The sequence below is a fragment of the Ixodes scapularis genome, unplaced genomic scaffold (assembly GCF_016920785.2).
Source record: "Ixodes scapularis isolate PalLabHiFi unplaced genomic scaffold, ASM1692078v2 PGA_scaffold5__190_contigs__length_132052651, whole genome shotgun sequence".
Lineage (NCBI taxonomy): Eukaryota > Metazoa > Arthropoda > Arachnida > Ixodida > Ixodidae > Ixodes > Ixodes scapularis.
The window spans coordinates 13,149,546-13,171,517 of NW_024609880.1; the positions used below are offsets into that span (position 1 = coordinate 13,149,546).

The window sequence follows — 21,972 nt, forward strand, 5'->3', positions numbered from 1 at the left end:
CCGTCCTCCTTGTCCTCGGGCCTTCTCGACGACGATTGGACACTTTTGGATGCGTGCGGCAAATGAATGGGATCCAAGCAAACCGTTGTTCTGCCGTCAGAAGCCTTGTCGACTTCATTTTGCGCTACCCCTTTGTCGGTCGTGGGTTTGCACGTCCGTCTCGTCCGTCGTCCATGCCCCGGCGGCATTTTCAATTCTTGACGATCCGTTCAGCGTTCTATCAACGTTCCACTCTGGCGCGGCAAGTGTCGAATCGCACTGTTTTTGCCGTCGGGAATTTCCGAGGAGAAATGGGACGAGTGAGGACGCATGGAAGCGAGAGAGCCGCGGAGGGTGCCGAGAAAGAAGGAGGCCGGCGTCCCTGAAGGGCGGTTTCTCTCTCTGCCCTCCTCGTAGGACTCTGAATTGGAAGGGACTCGGCTGGCAGATCCGGAGGGCGCCGAATTTCCTCCGGGCTCCACTCGGCAGTACAGGGAAGTGTGCAATCTGTTTCGCCCGCCGCCCAAGGCCAGGGCGCGCCCCCTCGAGCCCGGGGGCCACTCCGCAGCGTGCCTCCGTCTCAACACTCCGCGTGTGACGTCTTCGTCGTCTGCCGAGGCCGCCGTCCGCGTCCCCGGCCTCTTGGAGCTCGAGGTGTCGACGAGCGACGCGGAGGACGCGCCGGCGGTTCGTGCCAGCGAGACTTTGCCAGCGTCAGACTGCACCTGTGGCGAATCGGAGCTCGTCCCAGCTCTTTCCTTTGTTTTGGGTGCGGACGGTTCAGAGTCGGGACGGAGTGCCGCGCCTCAGTCGTCCGTGTCCGAGCTGTCCGAATCTCGACAGGCCGTGCCTCAACCCGCAACGTCTCGATCGCCCGGGCCTCAACCACCCGCGTCCTTAGAGCCGCCGGCAAGTTCGGCTCTTTTTGAAGCCCGTCCCGAAGATCGTTTGGACGGAGTGAAACGGTTCAAGGAGCCAAAAGTCAAGTCTGAGGACGGCATCGATGTAGAAAAAGACGAGGCCAGTGCAACTAGCGGAGGGACTATGCCTCGGGAAAGAAAAGGGAAAAAAGAAGAGAATGCTTGAGTCGGTGCCTCAAGGCGTTCAAATCTTGGTTGTGGGAGACGTCACAAGAGTGTGTCTTGGATGTGCTACAGTCTCCATCGGTTCTGTTCGCTCGTTGTTTGCCGGATGGGAGTGGCGTCGCGACATTTCAGCGTGTGTGCGTCTAGTCGCGAGGCCGCCGACTTGAGAGTGTCGAGGGAACTCCGGAGGCGCTCTCGTCGTCGAGGCTCCGGCCTTCGTTCTAGTCATGCATAGACGCCTTTGCATGCGCTTTTCGCCTTTCTTTCCGTTGCAGACCGCAAGAGCGTCTCTTTTTCTGATTTTGCGAAATTTGTTGCAGTTGCGGGGCAAGGATGACAAGAGCAGTGGTCATGGAAAGGCGCAGCCGTCCACCTTACCATGACCAGGTCATGCTCCGGTACTCTTTGCACTGTCACTGAAATAAAGTTTGCGACTTGGGAATTTCGGCCCTCTTGACTCGGAGCCATTGCGAGATTCGGCTGACAGCTCGAAGCCACGGCTCGACTGCGCCGCAGCCTGCACGCAACCCGCTTGGTTGGCTTTGCTGTCTGGAGGATTTCCTGCCTGGGGATTAACATTTAGTAATACTTCCATGAAGAACTTTAGTATTCTGCTTAGTCCTGTTTGAAGATGAAACGTTGGTTGGTGGGGCGGTTTAAGAACAAACAGCAACTCGCAGAAAAATATAGGGTGAGCATAATTTAACTGCACGGGTGAATGTACATGGAGGAACCATAATACAATGTCATATCCAATATACAAATTAAAATAAACTATAAAAAAAGTGCAGTGAGAAAATAATAAAATAATATTTAGTAAGCCAATAGTGTGCACTGGTAATGTGTGATTATGGTCTAAAGAGGACTTAAATGTAGCATGTGTGCAAGTTTTTGTTGGACATAGCTTGGGGATGATTCAAGTTTGTACAGTATTTAACTTCGGTTTTAGGGTCAACTAAGGTGAGGGCATGTTCAGAAGTATTGAAGGATGGGGTGACTGGTCCAATAGGTGGCAAAAACTAATTAAAATGTGTTCATAAACAAACTGTTGTACTTGCTGTTAAATGAGCACATGCTTTGTTCTACAGAAACTGTTTAAACAGGAATTATGACTTTGAAAACGGTCATATTCTTTTCTGCGGTCTTGCTGCTTTGCGAATTAAGTGAGATTCGTAAGGAAATCGGAAGTAGACATACAGAAATGATTTCCCTCTAGCTCGAGAGCGCAAAATTGAGGGTCTATCTCAAGGTGGTGATTTCTTGCTAGCTGTTGGGTTCATGTGCTGAAACATAATCTTTTCATTTTTGTCTGTTGCTTCATATGTGTTGCATTACATCTTTGTAGGCATGTGCGAATATTCGGTTTTTTCGAATATTCGAACGAATTGTACATTATTCGATATTCGCTTCGATCCGATTTCTTATATTCGCAATTTTCGAAGTATTCGGCACTAACGAATAGCGGACGCAAGGCTGCTTCCGATAGTTTCGGTTTCGGTATCGCGACGCCTTCGAAATGTCGCGTCGAGCGGTTTTTTTCTTTTTAGCGAAAGCCGCATGGGCATCAACATTAGGAAGAAAAAGAAAAAGGGAACAAAGTCATATCCGTGACCGAGAACGAAACGAAAGTGAACCACTGAACTGGGAAGTCCGTTCTGCTTGTGTTTCTTGCGGCGGACAGAATGTGCTCGGCGTACTCTTGTTGTACTGCTAGGTTTCCATTTGCTCACTGTAGAAGCTGGATTGAATAGCTGGCGTGGCTGCTGCGGCCACCGTGGACGACGAAAGTGATGGCGTTGTGCACCGCAACCCGATCTGGAACTATTTCTTAAAGATCTCACCGGTGACTAGTGCTCGATGCATCAAGGGCAAGGCAATCCTCAAGACTCCAACGGGTACAACGACCACCTTAGTGTCCCATCTAAAGAGGCACCCGGATGTGTATCAGGCCTACATGGAAGAACGTCAAGCACGCAAAAATACTGCCAAGCTCAAGAGCGTGAGTACGCCGAGGCAGCCATTGGTAGCCGACAGCTTCAAGCAGAAGATGAAACCAACAAGACCAAGAGCAAAGCACATGACGACGATAATTGCTAACTTCATCGCTCGCAGAATGCACCCATACAGCGTCGTTGAAGAAGGAGGCTTCGTTGACATGGTGGCATTTGCCATGCCAGTCTACAGTGTGCCGTCGCAGACGACTTTTTCACGAGCAGTTATCCCGAACCTCTACGAGTCGAAGAAAAAGGAAGTTAAGAGAAAGTTGCTGGAGATTTTCAGCAGAGGTGCGGAGTGCTACTCCCTCATCACGGATGGCTGGACATCGCGCGCGAACAACAGCTACGTCTGTTTGACTGTCCACGTGACGGACAAAGACTTCGGGCAGCATGTGCACGCTTTGGCATGCACGGAGATGAGCAATTCCCACACGGCCGATAACCTGGTATGGTTTATCGAGAGCGTCATCGAAGAGTGGGAGCTCCCAGCATTAGGTAACTTGCCAATCTACGTCGTAACCGATAACGGGAGGAACTTCACATCTGCGATGGCGAGGTCGCCCTGGTGGGGCGTGCAGTGTTTCGGACACACTCTCCAGTTGTGCGTCAGTGATAGAAAGAAGTAGCGGGGTTCTCGGAGCTCCGTGCTAAAGCCAGAGCCATCGTGGGCCGATACAAGAGAAGTGCGAAGGCCCGTGGACGCCTTATGGAGATCCAAAAGAACATGCAACTAGATCCACTAGAAGTTGTGCAGGATGTGCCAACACGCTGGAATAATGAGCATGCCATGATGGCCAGGCTCATGAAACTTCGTGTGCCTGTCACGGTTGAGCTTTCTGAATGTGAGACTTTTGAAAACCTGAATTCAAGTGAGTGGAAGCTCATGAGTGGAGCAGTGAAGGTCCTGCAGCCCCTTGAGCAAGCAACAACTGATTTGTCAGGGGACAGCTACTCAACGCTGTCACAAGTCATTCCACTGCTGCACTGCTCCAGGCTTGTCCTGACTGAACACTCTACTGATGAGGCAGCATCACTTGCCTCGAGCCTGCTACGAAGCATCGGGGCAAGATTCCCGGATTTGAAGATGTCGCGCCTTCCAGCGCTGGCCATGTTGGTGGACCCTAGGTTCAATGACATTTGCTACATTGAAGAAAATGAAAAACAAAATGGGCACGCAGTCTCCTGTCAAAAGCTGTGGAAGACAGCATGTCAAAAATGACCTCCATGATGAAACGGCTGGAACTAGCACAGGCCTGGGGTACTTGCCGGAAGACTCCGTGTGGGGTGTCTTTTCGAGTCTTAGTTCTGCCGCATGTCGCAAGACAGGCCCGACAAGGCGCAGACGAGGCAGCCGAGTATTTGAAGAGCCCTCTCCTAGGACGCACTGAAGACCCTCTGGTGTGGTGGAAGTCAAAGGGAAACCACCTATATCAATCTCTGGTCAGCGTTGCCCCTAGGTATCTGTCAATCCCAGCAACACAGACGACGAGTGAAAGGTTATTTTCAACTGCGGGAGCCATTGTGAACTGCAAGAGGGAGCTTCTGCTACCTGATCATGTTCAGCAGCTTGTGTTTCTGCATGAGAACGCCTGACTCTTCCTCCTCAGCAGAGGTTTATTGACTTTCGTGTGTTTGTGTTGAGAATAAATGGTCAGCATTTTATTATGGTGTTCGATTTCCAATCACTTTTTCCCTCAACTATTCGAATTATTCGCTTCGAAATTATTCGAGAAAAATTAATATTCGCTTCGTATTCGCTTCGAACTTAAAAACCACTATTCGCACATGCCTACATCTTTGCTCTCTGAATCCTGACCACTATAAATCTTGATCACCTTACGAGAAAAGCACATTACACATTATTTTTTTTGGTAGTATGCATGCTCTGCGACCCGGTCACTCAAATGTGCGTAGCAGCTAGTGTTGTGTGAATAGTAGTTTGGAATTGTGTTGTGCTAATAGTACTTTCAAATAATACACTATTCGACATCCGCTTCAAGATGAATTGTGATATTTGTATTTTTGGGAGTGTTGATCGTAGCGGGTTACCCCATTGAGTGTGCTTCTTTGCAAGCACCAGTACACTGCGGAGAAGGGCTACCTGCGGAGCTCGCTTCTGTGGGTGTTGCTTCTGTGCAGTGCACCGGTGCTCGGTGCGATGCACACTCAACGGGGTAACCTGCCACGATCAACAACTTGGGAAAAGTGTGGATATCGCAATTGTGTGCATGGGAAGAAAACACACTTTCAAAGCGAGGTGATGCATGTGTGTGCCTAGTCTATTTCTTAAAAAAAAAAAGAAAAACATTGTGAATGTTTTGATTTCTTTATTATATTTATTTCTAGTGACCCACAAACAGCTTGACACCTCCTTAGTGGTGCACTTATCAATGCCAGACAGTGGTCAAAATTGTTGGACACGGTAAAAAAATGGGAAATTAGGTTAAAACAATGATACTAACACACTTTCTGAATTTACGCTCTTCATCAAAAATATCTAGGCTAATATTCCCACAAATCTCTTCTAAAGGATTGTACTTCAATTGAGGGCATGTCATGGGTGCTGAGCGATATAAACTGGGAGGATAAAACAAATAGTAAAGTCTACTGACCTACGAGGAACACGCAAGTAGACGTGACTTATTAGCGCTGGTGAATCAGTTGTAATGTTTGCAATCCTATACAGAAACATCAGTCCACGGATCGTCGTCCTCTCGTGCAATGTGTCCAATCTCACTAAGACCCAAATTCTTTCGTAACTAGAAATAATTTGGTTGAAAATAACTATCAAACAATACACAAATGAATTTAGGTTGAACATGCTCAATTACACTTGAATTAGTCACTCCAATACACTTCCATACAGTTAAGGCACATTGGACATGGCTACTCACCATTGAAGAAAAGAGATGTAGAAAACAAAATGGCTTAAAGAAACTGAGTGTTATTCGCGTAATGCTTCCCAGAACTGTAAAGGAAGCATCTGTAATTGTAGTTGCATGATGATTGAAATTACGTAATTGCAATATCCATAAAAACTTTGGATCACGGACAACCCGAACAGAAATAATATACTGTAAACGACTTAATTTTAGCAAGGACCTGGTTTTTGCAAATCGCTTACAATTTGCGAAAAATAGGCCCCGCAAACAATTCCGGTAAAATGTAAACACATTGGAATCTATACTGAGACCTTCCCGCATCACAAAAATTTAAACCTGCGAATTTTCCCAAACTTTAGCTTTTACCTAAATTGTGAAATATTGAGCCCGCGAAAAGTAAGTTGTTTACAGTAAGTGAAACTGAATGTATACGAAAAATTCCGAATTTCACGCTTGCTAGAAAAATGCATGACTTTTATATTTGATACGTTTAAGCGTAGGCCTTTTGAAATACACCACACCAAAAAAGGTTCTATATCACGCTGAAAACATTCACAAACTTCAACCACTTCAACTGTTTAAACATCTTAACATCATTGGCAAATAAGAACTGCATGCATTTAATGCAAGAAGCGAGATCATTCACGAAATGTTAAAAGAGTAAAGGACCGAGGATACTTCCTTGGGGAGCACTAAAGGTAGATAAAAAAGGAGCAGACAATTGACCTGATACTTGCACAAGTTTCACTCGATGAGATATATAGCTATTGAACAGATGGCAGTACAACTTAGTGGACAGACTGTAGCTAGAAAGTCTACTCGACAGTTGATGGTTTATTTTATAAAAAGCTTTGGTCATATCAAAGTACACCACATTGCAGTAAAATGTTCAAAATTAAACTGTGGCTGTTATGCAAGACTATATATTAGGCAGAGATGCCCTGGCAACATAACATGCGTTCATTATTTGTGATTCTTTTTTTTTTTTTTTTTCAAATTTGAGATTGAAGTAGGAATTTTTGCATATAGCAAGGAATTGTAAATCCACTCATCAGGTGTAGGTATCTCTATGGGTTTGATATTTTATCATATCCGTCGTATCAGACTTTCTGAGGTCACAGTTCAGAAATATAAGATTAAAATTGGCTTGTAAATGAACAAGTGGACGCTTGGGAACGACCTTCAAGAGTTTAGCTCTGTTTTCGTTCAAGCATGCTGCAACAGTAGTGAAAGGCTTAGAGAAACTATTTGACATTCGATTAGAAAATAACCGGCCAAAACCTCTATTGGCTTTGAATTTGTTTCGAATACAAAATCCACTATCCGCACATGACTGATAGTAATGAATGAAGAGGGAAAAAAAACACTTTCCCAGTGTTGGGAGTATTTCATAGGTGCAATTTGTGGAACAATGTTTACATTTTGATTTCTGTGTGCAAAGTATTGTGGTCTGTGATTCCTGTCTGGTGCATTTTGCCCTCCTCAGGTAGGTGCATAATAAAATAGCGCTAGTTTTTTCTAAGATGTATGAACTTGAAGCTGCATTCATTTTAGCCGAAATACACCTATGGATACGAGGATCTATGATCCCTGAAATACATTTACGTTGTTTGCTTCCTGAAACTGCTCCTTTTAATGATTGGGGCGCTTCTTGCCTAGCTTTTGCTAGGACTCAGAAATACAATCCGACGTGCCTGACGATCTCAAAGTGCCATTGAAAAAAATGAAAACTGATATAGAATAGCAAGAAATGTATTGTAACTTCAACAACGCGAATCTTTATACGGCGAAAAGTTGGCCCACTTTCAAGATTGGGTGGCATGCGTTCAACTCTGCACACAAACAGTTATTTTGCCACTGTGTACTTCTTTGGAAGAATGTTGGATTAATGCCACGTGCCAGGCATGAAATGAAACTACCCCATCTTCAAAATTAACTAATTATAAATTATAAAGGTGTTATCATACAATACCGTAAAGCTCCAAAAGAACGCCCACCCAAAATGAAGAGGTAAATGGTGAAAAACATGGGGTGGGCTATCTTTGGGGGTGCCACAGCAAAACCTTATGAAAAATTGATGATAAACGCCCTGGCACCGGCTACAAACCACGTGATGCGGGAACTGATACTGCAGATCGCGGGCACCGTTTCATGATGCGACAAACGCGTGGGAATTCGCTACGAACTCCTGTGTCACGGGAAAGGATACCGCAAGTTGCGGACGCAGCAGATTCGCATTTCACGGTGAAAAGGACCCGCGCAAACCCACTGAGAACTCGCATCTCACGGGAACGAATACCGCAAATCGCGGACGCAGCAGAGGCAAGTTTTATGGTGCAATAAACACGCGGGAACCCGCTACACACTTGCCTCCACGGGAACTGATTTCGAGCGTGCAGATCGTGGACAAAAACGCAGGAATCCGCTACAAACTCCTGTTTTGGGTACAAATACCAAAAAAACTTATTAATGGAATACCATTAATAAGTTTAGCTGTATTTTATGGCCTATTCATACTCCATATGGACGTTTTTACCATCATGAATCTCCACATGTAACAAACAAAATGTGAGGGTGCAAGTGCGCTGGTGTAAGTTCATTATGTCTTTTTTTGTCATCGCCATTGTCTCTGGTAATTTTACGACGATCCACGTGTAAGATATCCCTGATCTGCAGAACTTACCTCTGAAATTCAATTACCATATATGTTTTGCAGTAGATGATAACAAGTTTCACAGAAATGGGAATGAGCCCCCCGTAGATCGCTGTGACGTGCCATCACACTGACAGCGTTTCTCACTAATGTAAGTCTGTGGCTATGTACACCCAACCAGCCACTCAAAAGTCTTTATCTGTTACGATCCCCAAAATAAAATAATTTTCAATCCTTTTTCTTCTGTCGTGAAATGTCTGCTGCCGCAGTCGCGAACTGTGTAGCCAATTCCGGAGGCAGTGCAATACCCGTCGGTCAGCGCTCGGGAAGGCGCAAGGCTACTTCGTCGCAGATACGCTACGATATATTCCGTATTTCTCCTACCATCGTCCCATAATCAATGGCGTGTGCCCATCGACTAGTTTCGTCTCCGAAGATAAATGTAACTCACGTTTCCACCTGCACTTCTTTTGATTACCTGTGTGATGTGGGACTTGAGATTGAATTCTCCTGAGTTGTGTCTTGACATTTTGTGTCATTCATTTCTTGCGTATCATTCAGTAGTATAAGTTTACCTCGTTTAAATATTTGTTTTGTTCCATTGATTCTTTGGACAACAAATAAATTTGACTTAACAATGCTGAATGCTGGGCTAGTTGGTATTGGGATGTCAAGGTTATGGTAGCGCTTATAGATGAGGATGAAGAAGAGACAAAACATAATGTGTTATATTTGATACTTTTGTTCCATTGCATTAATTTTGTTACATTCAAATAAATGTTAGATTCAATATGTGCATTTTATATCACTAGACTCGGCACGTTAATGTTGTCAAGCCTAAAACTTTCGGCCGTGTCGTATACACAAGCCTACCCATTTTTTTTATTTGGTCAGGCCAATGCATTAAACTTGAAATAGTATTTGCAGTGGAATGAAGAGTCTGCTTGTGCTCCAACAGTGTATTTTGCTGCTCCGAGATGACTATAGAACCAGTCACGTCTTTGCATTTGTTTTTCAGTTGCATCATTGGTTTTATTTTTCTTGTTTTCCAGTTGTTTGAAAGCACTTCAGTTCATTTATTTATTTATCTCTTTATTGATTTTAGTGCACTATCATCAGGGGTAAAAAGCTGATCAAACGAAAATGCACAGTCACTCCTGCTGAATATTAGCTGAAGTGAAATTTCGTAGCTGCCCCAAAATGATTGGCAGCTGTCACGATGACTAGGAGTATCATGTTCAGGTTGGTTTTTGTGTTGAATTGCTGGAGGTAATGAAGAATGTCTTAAACAGAGTGAATCTATGCACAAGAATTGTTTAATATATTGATTTTTTCTCTCATCTGCAACGTGAATGGACGAGTTCTTCCAACTTATCCCGTCAATGACAATTGCATGCAAAAGTTAAGAACAAACTGAGCAGCTACATTTTTGGTACCTTCCAGTTTGCCACCATTGTTGGTGAAAGGGTACCCGACTGGGTTAACACATTCTAGTTAGGGTGTAACAAAACTTATCTTGGTAGTTTAGTGTCTGAATCTGCAATTTTAAGTTCAATCCCAGTCTAAGCAAAGTTCCTCTGGCTTTTATGAGGGTCATTTCCAGTTAATGAATCAGTTCATTATACATTAAGTGCAGGTCTCATATCCTTCAATTTTTATCCTTGCTTTGCATATGTCGTCTTTCAAAAGTGTAATGAAACTCCTTTCTTTTTTACTTCATGAGATTGTCATCACAGCTGTTATCATAATTAAGGTTCATATGCTATTTCTTTTTAGCTCAGTCAAGTATGACAGAAAGAGCTTCTTGAAATCTACAATCTTCAAGCAGTCTACAAACAGTCCAAACAGCCACCAATGTTGATAGTTATGTTGTTAATGCAAACCAAAAACAATGGTGGTTCAAGCAGGGAATTAGGTGGAATTTCTTATTTAATGGAAAGCCTGTTAATCACCTTCAGTAAATTGAAAATTTGTTCTCCTTTGTGTGAAATATGCAGCTATCCAATTATAGCAATTTTCTTAAAGGGATACTTCAATGAAATATGAAATATACTTGTCATGTTCAGAAATAAGCTGAACATGATCTACGATATCCGTAAACGACAATCACACGTTTGTATTTTGAGCTTGACTGTATTTATTGTTATAAATCGCCCACTCTGGCAAGCGCTTGGAGGGCAGCCAGCGGAGAGCACGTCACATCTAGCATAATTGTGACATAGTTTGTCTTGAGATGAGCAAAGCTGCGGTGAGGCTGACGTCGTCAGGATGCCCTAGCTGTTCCAGCCACTGAAGCAGTCTAAGCACGCTAGCGATCGGGGCCACCGCAACTAACCGCTAATCTGCTCTTGTGTGAATTTTAAGTGACGGGTTAATCTTCTATAATCTTGTGGAGGGAGAAAGTGCCGTTCTCCCTCCCCTCTTCTCTTGTTCTGGCCGTAGAGCTGTCGGGATGACGTCATTCAAAGCATGTATAATTCTAAACGAGACGGTTATTGTCACCACCTGTCAAGGTTCCTAGACGGGCATTACAAACGAGGCTTTAGCGACATCTACCAGGTGCTCTTTGCTAATCGTTTCATTCGTTTTAAAATTTCTTTTCGTGTCTTTTTTAACAAGATATTGGAGTGTCCGATGTGATACTGCTTTTTTGAACACGTGTAGACCAAAAAATAAGCTTCAAAATTTCGTTGTAGTATCCCTTTAATGCATGTTTGGCTAACAGTTGTGGTTGGGGTACCGCACCAAATACCCGTGTAAAGATGTAAAATCTCGCTGCCAAACACCTTTGCCGCAAGCTCCGCCGGCCACACAATTCGACCGTAGAAAGAGAAAACAACAACAAAAAAAAGAACAGTAGAGACAGTATAGAGGACTGTGAGGTGGTGTTAGAAGGTTTTGCCAGCTGTGAAGGTTTCCAAAACAAGAAAAGGGGGTACAAAAGGAGGATGTGGCATTGCTGACATGCGTTGTATGCTTGGAAGGCTGAGGCTGAAGTTTGCATTCGTCGTGGAATACAATTCTGCACATGACGGTTTGATCCATGGATAGAAATAAAACTGCAAATTTTTTGCACACCTTCGAGGCCAGGCATTGAAGAGGGGACCGGCGACATCGGAAAATGTGTTCCGCACAACTGATTCTTGTCATTTGTAATTGGATAATTATCGTGGCAATGGGAGAGGGAAGGCAGTTCCAGCCATTTGATGTGCATGGGATGAATGAATACGAAAATGTATTGATGGTATAGAAGGTGATACCTACTTTATGATAGTGATCCAAGCTTGTCAACACGCATGAAGGCATAGTAAGGAGAGCATTAGTTAGGATTAATTCGAAGGATTTGAGTTGCTGTCACCAGTGACTTTCTGAAGCCATGCTGACTCGTATAAATGAGATTTTGCTGATGACTAGGTGTGCGTAAAAAGAACATATAACAGCTTGTATGTTGCAGTGCACACTTGTTGATCAAATTAACATGAAGTTGAATGCTTTGTTTCATTCATCACCATTGTTTTGTAATAGAATTATTTTTAAACGGCCGAAAATGTGAACTGAAACACGTAAGTAGGGTTTAACCTTGTCATACGTGTTTCTTGTTTCGTTCGTGTCTCAGTTTGCACTTTTAACCTTTTAAATTATGTGAACCTACTAGACCAAACCAAAGTTTTATTGAATTATTTTTGCTTCCTTTTATTAATCTCTTGTATGTTTGAGAGACAGTCCAAGTAAGATTCGCAGGCCATTCCAAGTAATGTTCCGGGAAAGGGTTCTGTGTCATAAATGGCCCCACACTTGGTGTCAATGTCTTTATTATTTAGCACTAAATAAGATAGGGTACGAATATGCATCCAAATATATTGAAAGTCTACATTATCCCTTGGTGTCTCCTCGCATTAAAGCAAGCAGTAATTGTGGGAGGTTTCAAGTTGTCTTCACATATAAGAAGAGATTAAGGGAGTTTGATTTACTGCATTTATTCCAGCACTGCCGAGCACTTCCTACAAAATTTTCTCACGCTATGCATTTTGAGCGAAGTGACCGCAAATATAGATTTGGATGCTATAGGTAGCAACTCCCGAGGGCTAACAAATACATATACAGCGTCGCAAAGCCCAAGTAACATAGCATAATATCCCCAAAGATGCCCACCCCAGAAAGATAACTTGCCCCCAATTTCGCAGCGGAGCTGTTAAAGGGCAACTCCGGTCCATACTTTCGATTTTGGGATTATGGCTGTTAATAGCGCAGTTAGCGCCCCTGAGTTGCAAGGTGTAATTTTTTTCTCGTTATTGTGCGTAGTTTTAAAGATATCAACGTCTCAAAGTTTTGTTTGGGGCGCGGCCGACAAAACCGAAACTAGCCGCTCGAGGTTCCGGCAACACTGGAAATCAGCCGCTATGTGGAAGTGACGCCAAGATCGTTCTCGTTCAGCGAGTACGCAGTCCAAGCGGCACCTACCTCTGTTGCGCTAGCCGTCTAAAGATAAAATGTAAGCTGATTTTGTTTTAATTCTGTATACCTGGTAGTTATCCAGCATATGTAGCAAGAGTTAGTGCGTATACCCGAAAGCTAGCGACTGGAAAACCCGTCAACTCGTTCGGTGGCGTACTCGGCGGCCGCCGCCGCGCGTGCGCTATGCTGTGCCGTACTCGTTGCTTGTATACCTAAAAGCTAGCGACTAGAAAACGAGTAAACTAGTTCGGTGCCGTACTCGGCAGCTGTCGGCGTGCGTGCAGTCTCCCGCACTCGTCGCTAGGCCTAAATTGTCATCGGGGCTCCGTGGATAAAGCGGCGTTGCTCTACGCCGCGCTGCCAGTGACGTACAGTGCTGGCGCTTTCGCGCGGCGGGTCAGTCCCAGACACAAAGCTTTGAGGCTCTCCACGGCGCGTTCCGCAACAACCGAACAGACGTGTGTCAAGCTGTAGACGTCTGTTTTTAGAGCGCAGCTCTTAGGCGCCCGTTTCCGGCTTGAGCGGCGTCGCCGTCGGCGTAACCGCGCGGTGCGTTATGGGTAAATTTCCCCGCTAAATCTAGCGGAAAAAATTTCCCCGCTAAATCTAGCGGAAAATTTTTCCCGCTAAATCTAGCGGAAAAATTTCCCCGCTAAATCTAGCGGAAAAAATTTCCCCGCTAAATCTAGCGGAAAAATTTCCCCGCTAAATCTAGCGGAAAAAGTTTCCCCGCTAAATCTAGCGGAAAAATTTTGGTCACGTGACCCGGGGAGTCACGTGACACCCCGAGGTCACGTGGCCCCCTCCCGAGTTCTCGTGACCTCTGAGGGGGAAGCACGTGTTTGCCTCCACGTGACCCCACCAAGGTCACGTGCCCTCGGGGGGGGGGGGGGGGGGGGTCACGTGACCCCCCCCCCCCCCCCGAGAACACGTGGCCCTCAGTACCCTCCCCTCCTCCTCCTCAAGAGCTGCACTCCAATTCGGCGTTACAGGGAGTGGTAAACGGCTTTCACTTTTTTTTCGTTATTTTTTCCTCAGGCGCGTAAAAGCCGAATTTGTAAGCTACGACACTAATTCACCACATAAGTTTGTCCAGGTAGTTGCTTGCTGACTGGGAAGCACAGTTGTCTCAGCTTCATTGCCCCTCAATGTGAAAACAAGTTTAGCAGGTCACAGAATACAAATATAGCATTTAATTTTTTTCTCGATTGCACACCGAAAGTTAGCTCACTCCACATTTTCACCCGATTTGCTCTGGCCTTTAGGTGGGCGATTTCTCGGGACATTACGGCATGTGTAGCTGTAGGTTGACCAAGTGTGCATTGTTCTCGTAAATTTGAGCTGGCGAGACTGACGGTGCCACTTTTAACGTATTGCATAACGTACGAGAGCTTCTGTTTGGCACGCTGCTCCGAACTAACAACCTGAAAGTGCACGACAGGTGTCCTCGCTTCAGCGGCCCGAGACTAAAATCCCGGAATGTGCCCCCGCTGTCCTCTCCTTCCCCACCCCCCCCTCTCACCCGCTCTGCAGAACCACCTGTGGAATGAGAGCAAGGACCGGCTGAAGAACGCCCTGTCGCCCACCGGCAGTCCGCCAGGCAGTCCGTCGTCGTCCTTCGAGAGGGAGCGATCCGGATCTCCGCCCGCCAAGACTGTCCGCCTGGGCAAGGACGCCACCTGCAACTCCGAGTTCTCGGAGGACGAGGAGGAGGAGGAGGTGGAAGAGGAACGGCGGGAAAGGGGAGGAGGGGAGAGTGGCCCTGGAAGGAATCTGGGCACTCTCATCAGGGCTTGAGGCAAACGGGGGGGTTTACTTAGGACAGAAGGAAAGACATTAAAGAAACCGTCCCCTAAGCTCGTGCGCCGGCGTCTCGACTTCCCTCGACTCAAAGAGCCGGTCTTGGGAACTCTCTTTGGAAGAGAAGTTTAGGGAGTCGGGACCAACGTGTAAGATATGTATAGGTGTGGACACTGCCCACGTTGTAGCTGCGAGATAAAGTCCTCTCATCAGCTTGGTGGCAAGCAGCACCACCAGATGGCTCCTCGATATGCAGCTAATGGTAGCCTGTTGCGGGCTTGGTTTCCTATGCTTTTCTTCGGAAAACGTGCTTGTTTTTAAACTCGTTTTCGGGTTGCGCCTAATCACGTAGATACTGCTTTGTCATTGACCCTAGTTTCGTGCCTCAACGGCGGCAATAACAGTTTTATGAACACATTGAACCATAGAGATCTGTGGCGCGGTGTTCAAGCCAGCGTTCGTCAAGGTCGGAGCAGACGCTCAGGGTCTGGGTGTCATGGAAACGCTACACTTCTTTAGTTTTGTTTCTTTCTCTTTTCCTCAGTTGCACCGTCTGCACAGCATTGACGCTGTCGGCTGACGCTACTCAGGCGTGCACCAATAGGACTTTATCTGGTCGATTGCGTCGCAGCATTTTGCCATGCTGTGTGTCCACCCTAGGCCCGCACACTTGCATCTCAACGTAGGGAACCAGTTCTGCGAGTTTATTTCAAAATGGAGGCGCCTCCAAACGAGGAACGTAAACATTTACATTTGTTGAGTCGGAGCTCACTTTAGCGTTGACAAGCATGCAAGAGTTGTTCCTATTTATGATTACCACTCAGCTACTGCAGACGGCAAGTTCCTAAAGTATATAGTAAATGTTGCGGGTCGGCTATCCCTAGGGTCACGCTCAAAATCGAGCGACCTGTCTCGGTGTTTGCAACCCTGCTGCATTGTTTTAAAGAATCGAAGTGGTGTTAGGGAAAACTTTTGAAAACGAGAGAGTGGACCCTTTGGGAAGGGTTGACCATGCCCTCAGCTTGGGAACTGGTTTTACAGTGTGGTTGAATTCATGTTTTTAATGCACTTTCTTGTGAAAAGGATGACGTATCAGTAATCTCCTGCACCCGTTCCAGGAAAAATGAGCTTTCGGATATACTAGCATGTTGTCAACGGAAGTTTAATAGGATGTAGGTGGTGCTGTCGTGACTGGTGTTGATTGAAGGACGTTTTTTCCATGGTTGCGTTGGCCTACTGTTTAACGGAAGTGGGGATCTTAATAAACATTTTCAAAGATATCAGGAAAACATCTCTATAGTCCGTTGCAACCTAAGAACGAAGGGCGAGGGTAAGACGGGCCGGGGAGGAGGAAGCAGACGGAACGCTGGAGAAGAGAGGGGGAAACCTCCTTCTCTCTTCAGTGTTTCGCCTGCTTCCTCCTCCCCGGCCCGTCTTACCCTCGCCCTTCGTTCTTAGGTTGCAACGGACTATAGCTGCTTTTTTGGGAAAGACAAAGCTTTGCTTGCTCCCAGTTGCATGGAGTGCCGATGATTTAAGGCAAGGTTTACTGTTTCTTCTATACAAAGATACATCAGAGATCTTCAATTACAAAAACAAGCTGCGAGACAGAGCTCTAGCTTTAAGGATTAATGGTGCACCCCATTTTTCTCTTTTGCTTTGTGAGGGGGTAGCTTGCTTTAGAAAATCTATTGGTTCCCCTGAAAGTTAATGCAGGCAGAACAAATCCACTCCCCTATTCCCCCCTTTCTGTCCCAGAAAGGAGGAAGCCTCACCCTCCTCTGTGAGGATCAGCTTCCTTGGGTGAGAAGGATGCTAGGGGGCGGGGAAACCGAAATCGCACTCTGGTTTTCCGTTCGGTGGAGAACTATTTTGTGCATTGCACTTTCAGCACTCTGCGCAATTAGTTGACAGCCTTGGAATTGAAGCTCCAGTTACAGAGGTCTTTCTCTCAATAGATTGATGCTAGAATTGTAATGAATGAGGGATGTCTATAACGCTCCTGCCACTCTATGCATTCTTGTGGTGAAGCCACTCGGGGATTAGGCAACTCTTCAGTCGGGCTGTCCATTATTAGAAAGGGAAACCTGTTCTTGATAACCTTTGTTTTACTCATGCAGGGGGGGATTGAAAATGACTGCTACATAAATTCTTCACTGCATAGGGTTCGATAATTTTAGATATGCATGCTATTTTTGACAGCTTTGTTTTACTCTCTTGGGGAATGTCATATAGCTGTGGTTTTCCATGGGAGTGGCTGCCCACGACTTTTGAGGTTTTGTTTGCATTTGGGGACTTTTTATTTCTAGCTTTGCTAGTGCCTAGGTGACTGTTTGAGTGCCTCCAAATATGTGGCGTTGCAAGAGAAAGTTGTACAGGTTTTTACAACACATTGATTTTTGTACAAAGGTTGCTCTCATTGGTTCTCTAGGTTAGGCCCATTTTTGTGGTCTTCTGTGCATAGATGAAACAAATTTGGTTGTCCTGCCTCTTTCTAGAAAAGCAAAGTTTGTGTCTACTATGTTTCGACAAAGAAAGCCTTCGCTCTAGTGATAACTCGGTGATGACACTGGTGCACACAATACTTGCTTTTGAGAGCTCGCTCACTGCAACAAGCATTTTTCTCTTTTACAAAAGCCCGGCGTGCTTACGAGCATTCTACCAACTCGCGTTCTAATAGGGACATGTAAGGTTTCAATGTTAAGTGAGCTAGTGGTCAGACCTCTGCTTGGAGCTCCTGGTTTCTGCAAAACTGTTTTTAGTGAAGATGTAGGATGGATGTTACAAGGACTGCAGTAGGCCATGTTAAGAAATGGAGCACAAAACCGAAAATTGTGTACTGCATTTGACTGCCTTGCTCAGATGTGTGCATTGCTTACAACTTTTTTGTGTGTGTGTATGTGCGCATGTACATGTGTTTCAAGGAGTAATATATGTTCAATAATGACAGTGCATTACTTCAGTTCCGACTGTCTAAGTCTCCCCATGGGAAGTTTCCTTTTCTAAAGAATTATGTATTTTTGTGCAATTACATTTTCTGGTCTGCATCGCTTATGGTAGGGTTATGCAGTAACTTGTGCTGAGGTCCTTTGACATCTCTAATGCCCGTGTCCCACTAGAGCGACAGACAGAAACAAAAGACAGCGACAAGCCTCAAACCTGTGCAGCATGCTCGCGATGGTACCTTTGGCAGGCGTTCAGTCGTTCGGTGCTCGTGAAGTAAGCACGAGCGATTGCCTGCCAAAGATACCATTGCGTGCATGATGCTCGTGTTTGAGCATAGCCTCTTTTATTCTACAAACCCTCTCAAATCGCGAAAGACTCTGGTTTGAGGCTTGTTGCTGTCGTTTGTTTCTGTCTGTCGCTCTAGTGGTACACGGGCATTATGACCTAGTTCTAGCAGATCCAGCGAACACTGCTCAACAATATCAAATGCTCCTTGTTGGTAACCTGCCTTGTGCTTTAACGTTACCAACCGACGACAAAAGAACAGGCACTACTGCTAAATATTCCTCATGCTACTGAAAAGTCGCTTTTGTTACATCGGCTAGCAGTGCTGGTTGTTTCTACACCTAGTGGGAGAATCAAGTGTGGCAGCTTAACAAATGTGAGAGAAGTTTTTTCACAAAGCCTCCTCACCACTTACAGCTGCTCTGTGTGAACTTTGGCACAAAAAGAATTTACAGTGCAGACAGGAGAGAGCAACCTTTGAGGGTCCCTAGGAGTCCCTTTTGTGCTCATTGTCAGTTAATCTTTACATTGAAGTTTGTGCAAAAAAGCCTTTGTACTGCTGGAAGTTGTGAGGCGGCTCTTTCGGAGGAGTTTCTCCTGTCGTTTGTGCTCTGTGCCAGGTTATAGACAATTGCAAGCAAAAACCCGTTGAGAAAATATTGGCACGGCAATAAATTTCGGTATGGGTGCACTGACCTATTAAAATAAAGGTGACATTTTTTATTTTGTTTCTCACTGCTTTTTATGGCATGTGGCAGCATAGAATCTATGAAGGGAATTTTCACGCATTACTGTGCACCAGGGTATGGAAGCACATTGCTTTATTTTCTGAAGAGCATTGGGGTTCGGGTAGAGGGTCCACAGAAGTGCAGAACATCTAGAAAATTGAATGCACCTACCATTGAGTGTTCAACTTTAGTCACAACTTATTTATATGCTTTGTTCTGGAGGAGCATTGCGCACGTCTTGATGGAGATTTTAGTATGCTGTTCCTACTTGATGCTTGAATAAAAGAAAGGACTTGTCCTTGCAGTGTTTTCATGGCAGAGTGTGTCATTGCACTTCCTCAGTGATGTGATGGCTAACCCTGCTACATCCTGCTACATTTTGCCGAAATATGGGCAATCTGCGCCAAGCCTGCGCCAAAGGACCAATTTTGGTCGTCTTTTAAAACCGAAACTAAACTGAGAACCGTAATTAAGCATGCATGGGCCAGGTAGCGCTAGAGGCCGCCCAACAAAAAGTACCCTGTATCAATCGTCCATCTGGTTTTGCATAGTCTTTCCCGCAACCTCTCGTTTGACGCTCTCGTCGTTCATGTGTCTCGTCTCGCGTCTTTAAAAAAAAAAAAGAAATTTTCAACGATAGACGTTCGCGTTTGTTGATGCTTGCTTCAGTCGTTGTACAAAGCGCTCCAAGTACTTTTTCATATGCTTTTTCACCCTGACTCGCGCTGTCTTCTTTTGACCAAACGTCCTTGTTTTGACCTGACGTCGACCTGACTCGCTCAGGTTTTTTTTTTTTTTTTTTTTTTTTTTTTTGTGTGTGTGTGTTTAGTTTGTACCTCGCCTGCCGGCCTAACAAGTACACGGAGTGGCATGGTGTCTGTTTCGATCGAACAGCCATCTCCGCTCGCGCGACGAAGCACGTGCAAATGAAAGCCTGCCAAAGTTGCCCTCATGTGCATGCGGACATGACTGCACGACAGAGGCACCGGCCGGGATGCTTGCAACCCATCGTTTTAAGTTTGCTTACTTTTGACGACAATCTGGCACGTCGGGAACCAGTAAAACGGTGACAAGCGGTTTTTCGGAATTGCTCGGCAACGCCCACACCACTGTTCATTTGTGGGATGTCTCAATGTCTCTCTGGAGACATTGAAATTGGGAATTCATTACTAGCCAAAGGCAAAGCGAGGCTTGCAGCAGCCATGTAGAAAGTTTCGAAAAGCAAAAAGAAAATCACACGCTAGTCTTAATGCACCTTTGTCTTGTATACAATTTCGCATTGCACTGCAGTAGTTACGTGTTTCATCAGTCGGAGACAACTTCCATTTATTATATTATATAACTATGTAGTCAACCTAATGCTGTGATATTTACTAATAAGCTGGTCATTTTCAAATAAATTTTAATATGCGCAGTTTGGTTCTTATTTATCTATAACGGTACATATATATGTATAACTTAACTGAAGCATTGCAAAATGTGTCATGTCATTGTCATTTCAATTACATGTTGAAAGACTCCCAGGTGGTCGAACTTGACCATAACTTGTTTATTGCAGCGAGCGAAGTGGCCTTTGTTCGTTCAGCACTTAAAACGAATATGTTTATTTTTCTAAGAATATCTGCTCCAAAAGCCACTTTTGCTGCTCCGAAACACTGTTTTGGCTGCTCCAAAAGCCACTTTTGCTGCTCCAAAACACTGTTTTGGCTGCTCCAAAAGCAACTTTTGCTGCTCCAAAACACTGTTTTGCCTGCTCCAAAAACCACTTTTGCTGCTCCAAAACACCGTTTTGGCTGCTCCAAAAGGTGCTCCAAAGCGGCTTAGGCCAATCACATCACTGCTTCCTGCATATATAATAATAATCTCCCCCATTTTTTTTCAGGTGATTTAATATGGTGTATGAGGCTACCCAGTCAATATCTTGCTGCAGGGTTACGTATATTTCTAATAAAGCCGAACAATTAACTCAACTGCTCAAAGCCAAAACACGAGGACGGAAGCTCATGGCTGTAAGTCACATAGCTACACTTGACTGCGTTCTTTTTTTTTTTTTTTTTTTTTTTTTTTTTTTAGCAGAAATTCACAGGAGGAAGAAATCCCGGATAATTTTCCACAACACGCGCATACCGCGACGACAACGTCAGGCTTTGCGATGTGCAAAAGTCTCGCGTTTTCGTCTCGTGAAGCGCGCGCGCCGGGGAGAAATCCCCGGGATTTCTCCCTCGTGTGAATACCCCTTGGCTTTGCACATCACAAAGCCTGACGTTTTAGTCGCGGGATGCGCGTGCCGTGGAGAAATCCCCCGGATGTCTCCCTTGTGTGAATACCCCTTTAAAGGGCAATTCCGCTTCATTTTTGATATTTAGAAAACTATGTAGCCCTTTTCAGTATCATATAGGAAGACCCCATGTCAAATATTACGATCTTATTCCGTCTATATATTTAATAAACTGGCCAGCAAACCTTCAAGTGAGCCAAGTCGCCTAAATCTGCCAACTCTAGCGTGCGACGTGAGGCGCAATCGTCAGTGCAGTCTATGCGACGGAGTTGGAGCGGCCAACGTTGAGCCTCAGAGGCATGACTACGTCATCCCCACGTTTTGTTTGTTTTTACTTCTCAGAGCGAAATTGAACGATGACGTCATGAGTTTCTCCTCCCGGTGTTGGCTGAACGGCGTCCACGTGATCACCGTAACGCGGATGCGCTAGTTTGCGCTGCCCTGCGCGTTTATCGGTCTGTTTCTCCGCTCCCCCTCTCCTCTTTCGTCTACTTCCCCTCCCCCTCTCTCCCGTGCCATCACCATCCACGCCATCCACGCGGGCAGGTCGCTTCGACCTGCCCGCGTCGCGTGTCCTGTCCCCCCCCCCCCGAACGTCACAAGACCATGTGGTTCGACGTGATATGGCCGTGACTCTGACGGCACGAGACCAATGTTGCCTGACGCAACCGAAGTTTCGGTTTCGGTATCAGCTGATGTTTAAATTAAGATTACACAAATAATATTCCACATTTCGCGAATCCGAGGACGTAGAGCTGTTTAGTAGTGCTTTGGGAAGTGGAATCACGTGTAAGCCTAAATTTTTCGGAATTGAGCGGAGTTGCCCTTTAAAAGAGGATGGACACGAGACGAAAACGCGAGGCTTTTGCACATCGCAAAGCTTG

At 45.4% G+C, this 21,972-nt stretch overlaps 1 protein-coding gene across 12 annotated transcripts in view; it reads left to right on the plus strand.

Moving 5' to 3' along the window:
* LOC8040572 (choline-phosphate cytidylyltransferase B) overlaps positions 1-19,123 on the plus strand; it is a 53,123-nt gene extending 34,000 nt beyond the window's left edge. For 5 of the 12 annotated variants that reach the window (XM_029966824.4, XM_029966825.4, XM_029966828.4 and 2 more), the window contains one exon: positions 397-1,506. In XM_029966824.4, the coding sequence (XP_029822684.2) occupies positions 397-1,065 (669 nt within the window). In that variant the 3' untranslated portion in view covers positions 1,066-1,506. Of the gene's footprint in view, positions 1-396; positions 1,507-14,584 lie in introns of those variants that run through there. The other 7 variants (XM_040500105.2, XM_040500106.2, XM_040207937.3 and 4 more) reach the window with 2 other exon arrangements.
* Positions 19,124-21,972: the final 2,849 nt, after the last annotated feature.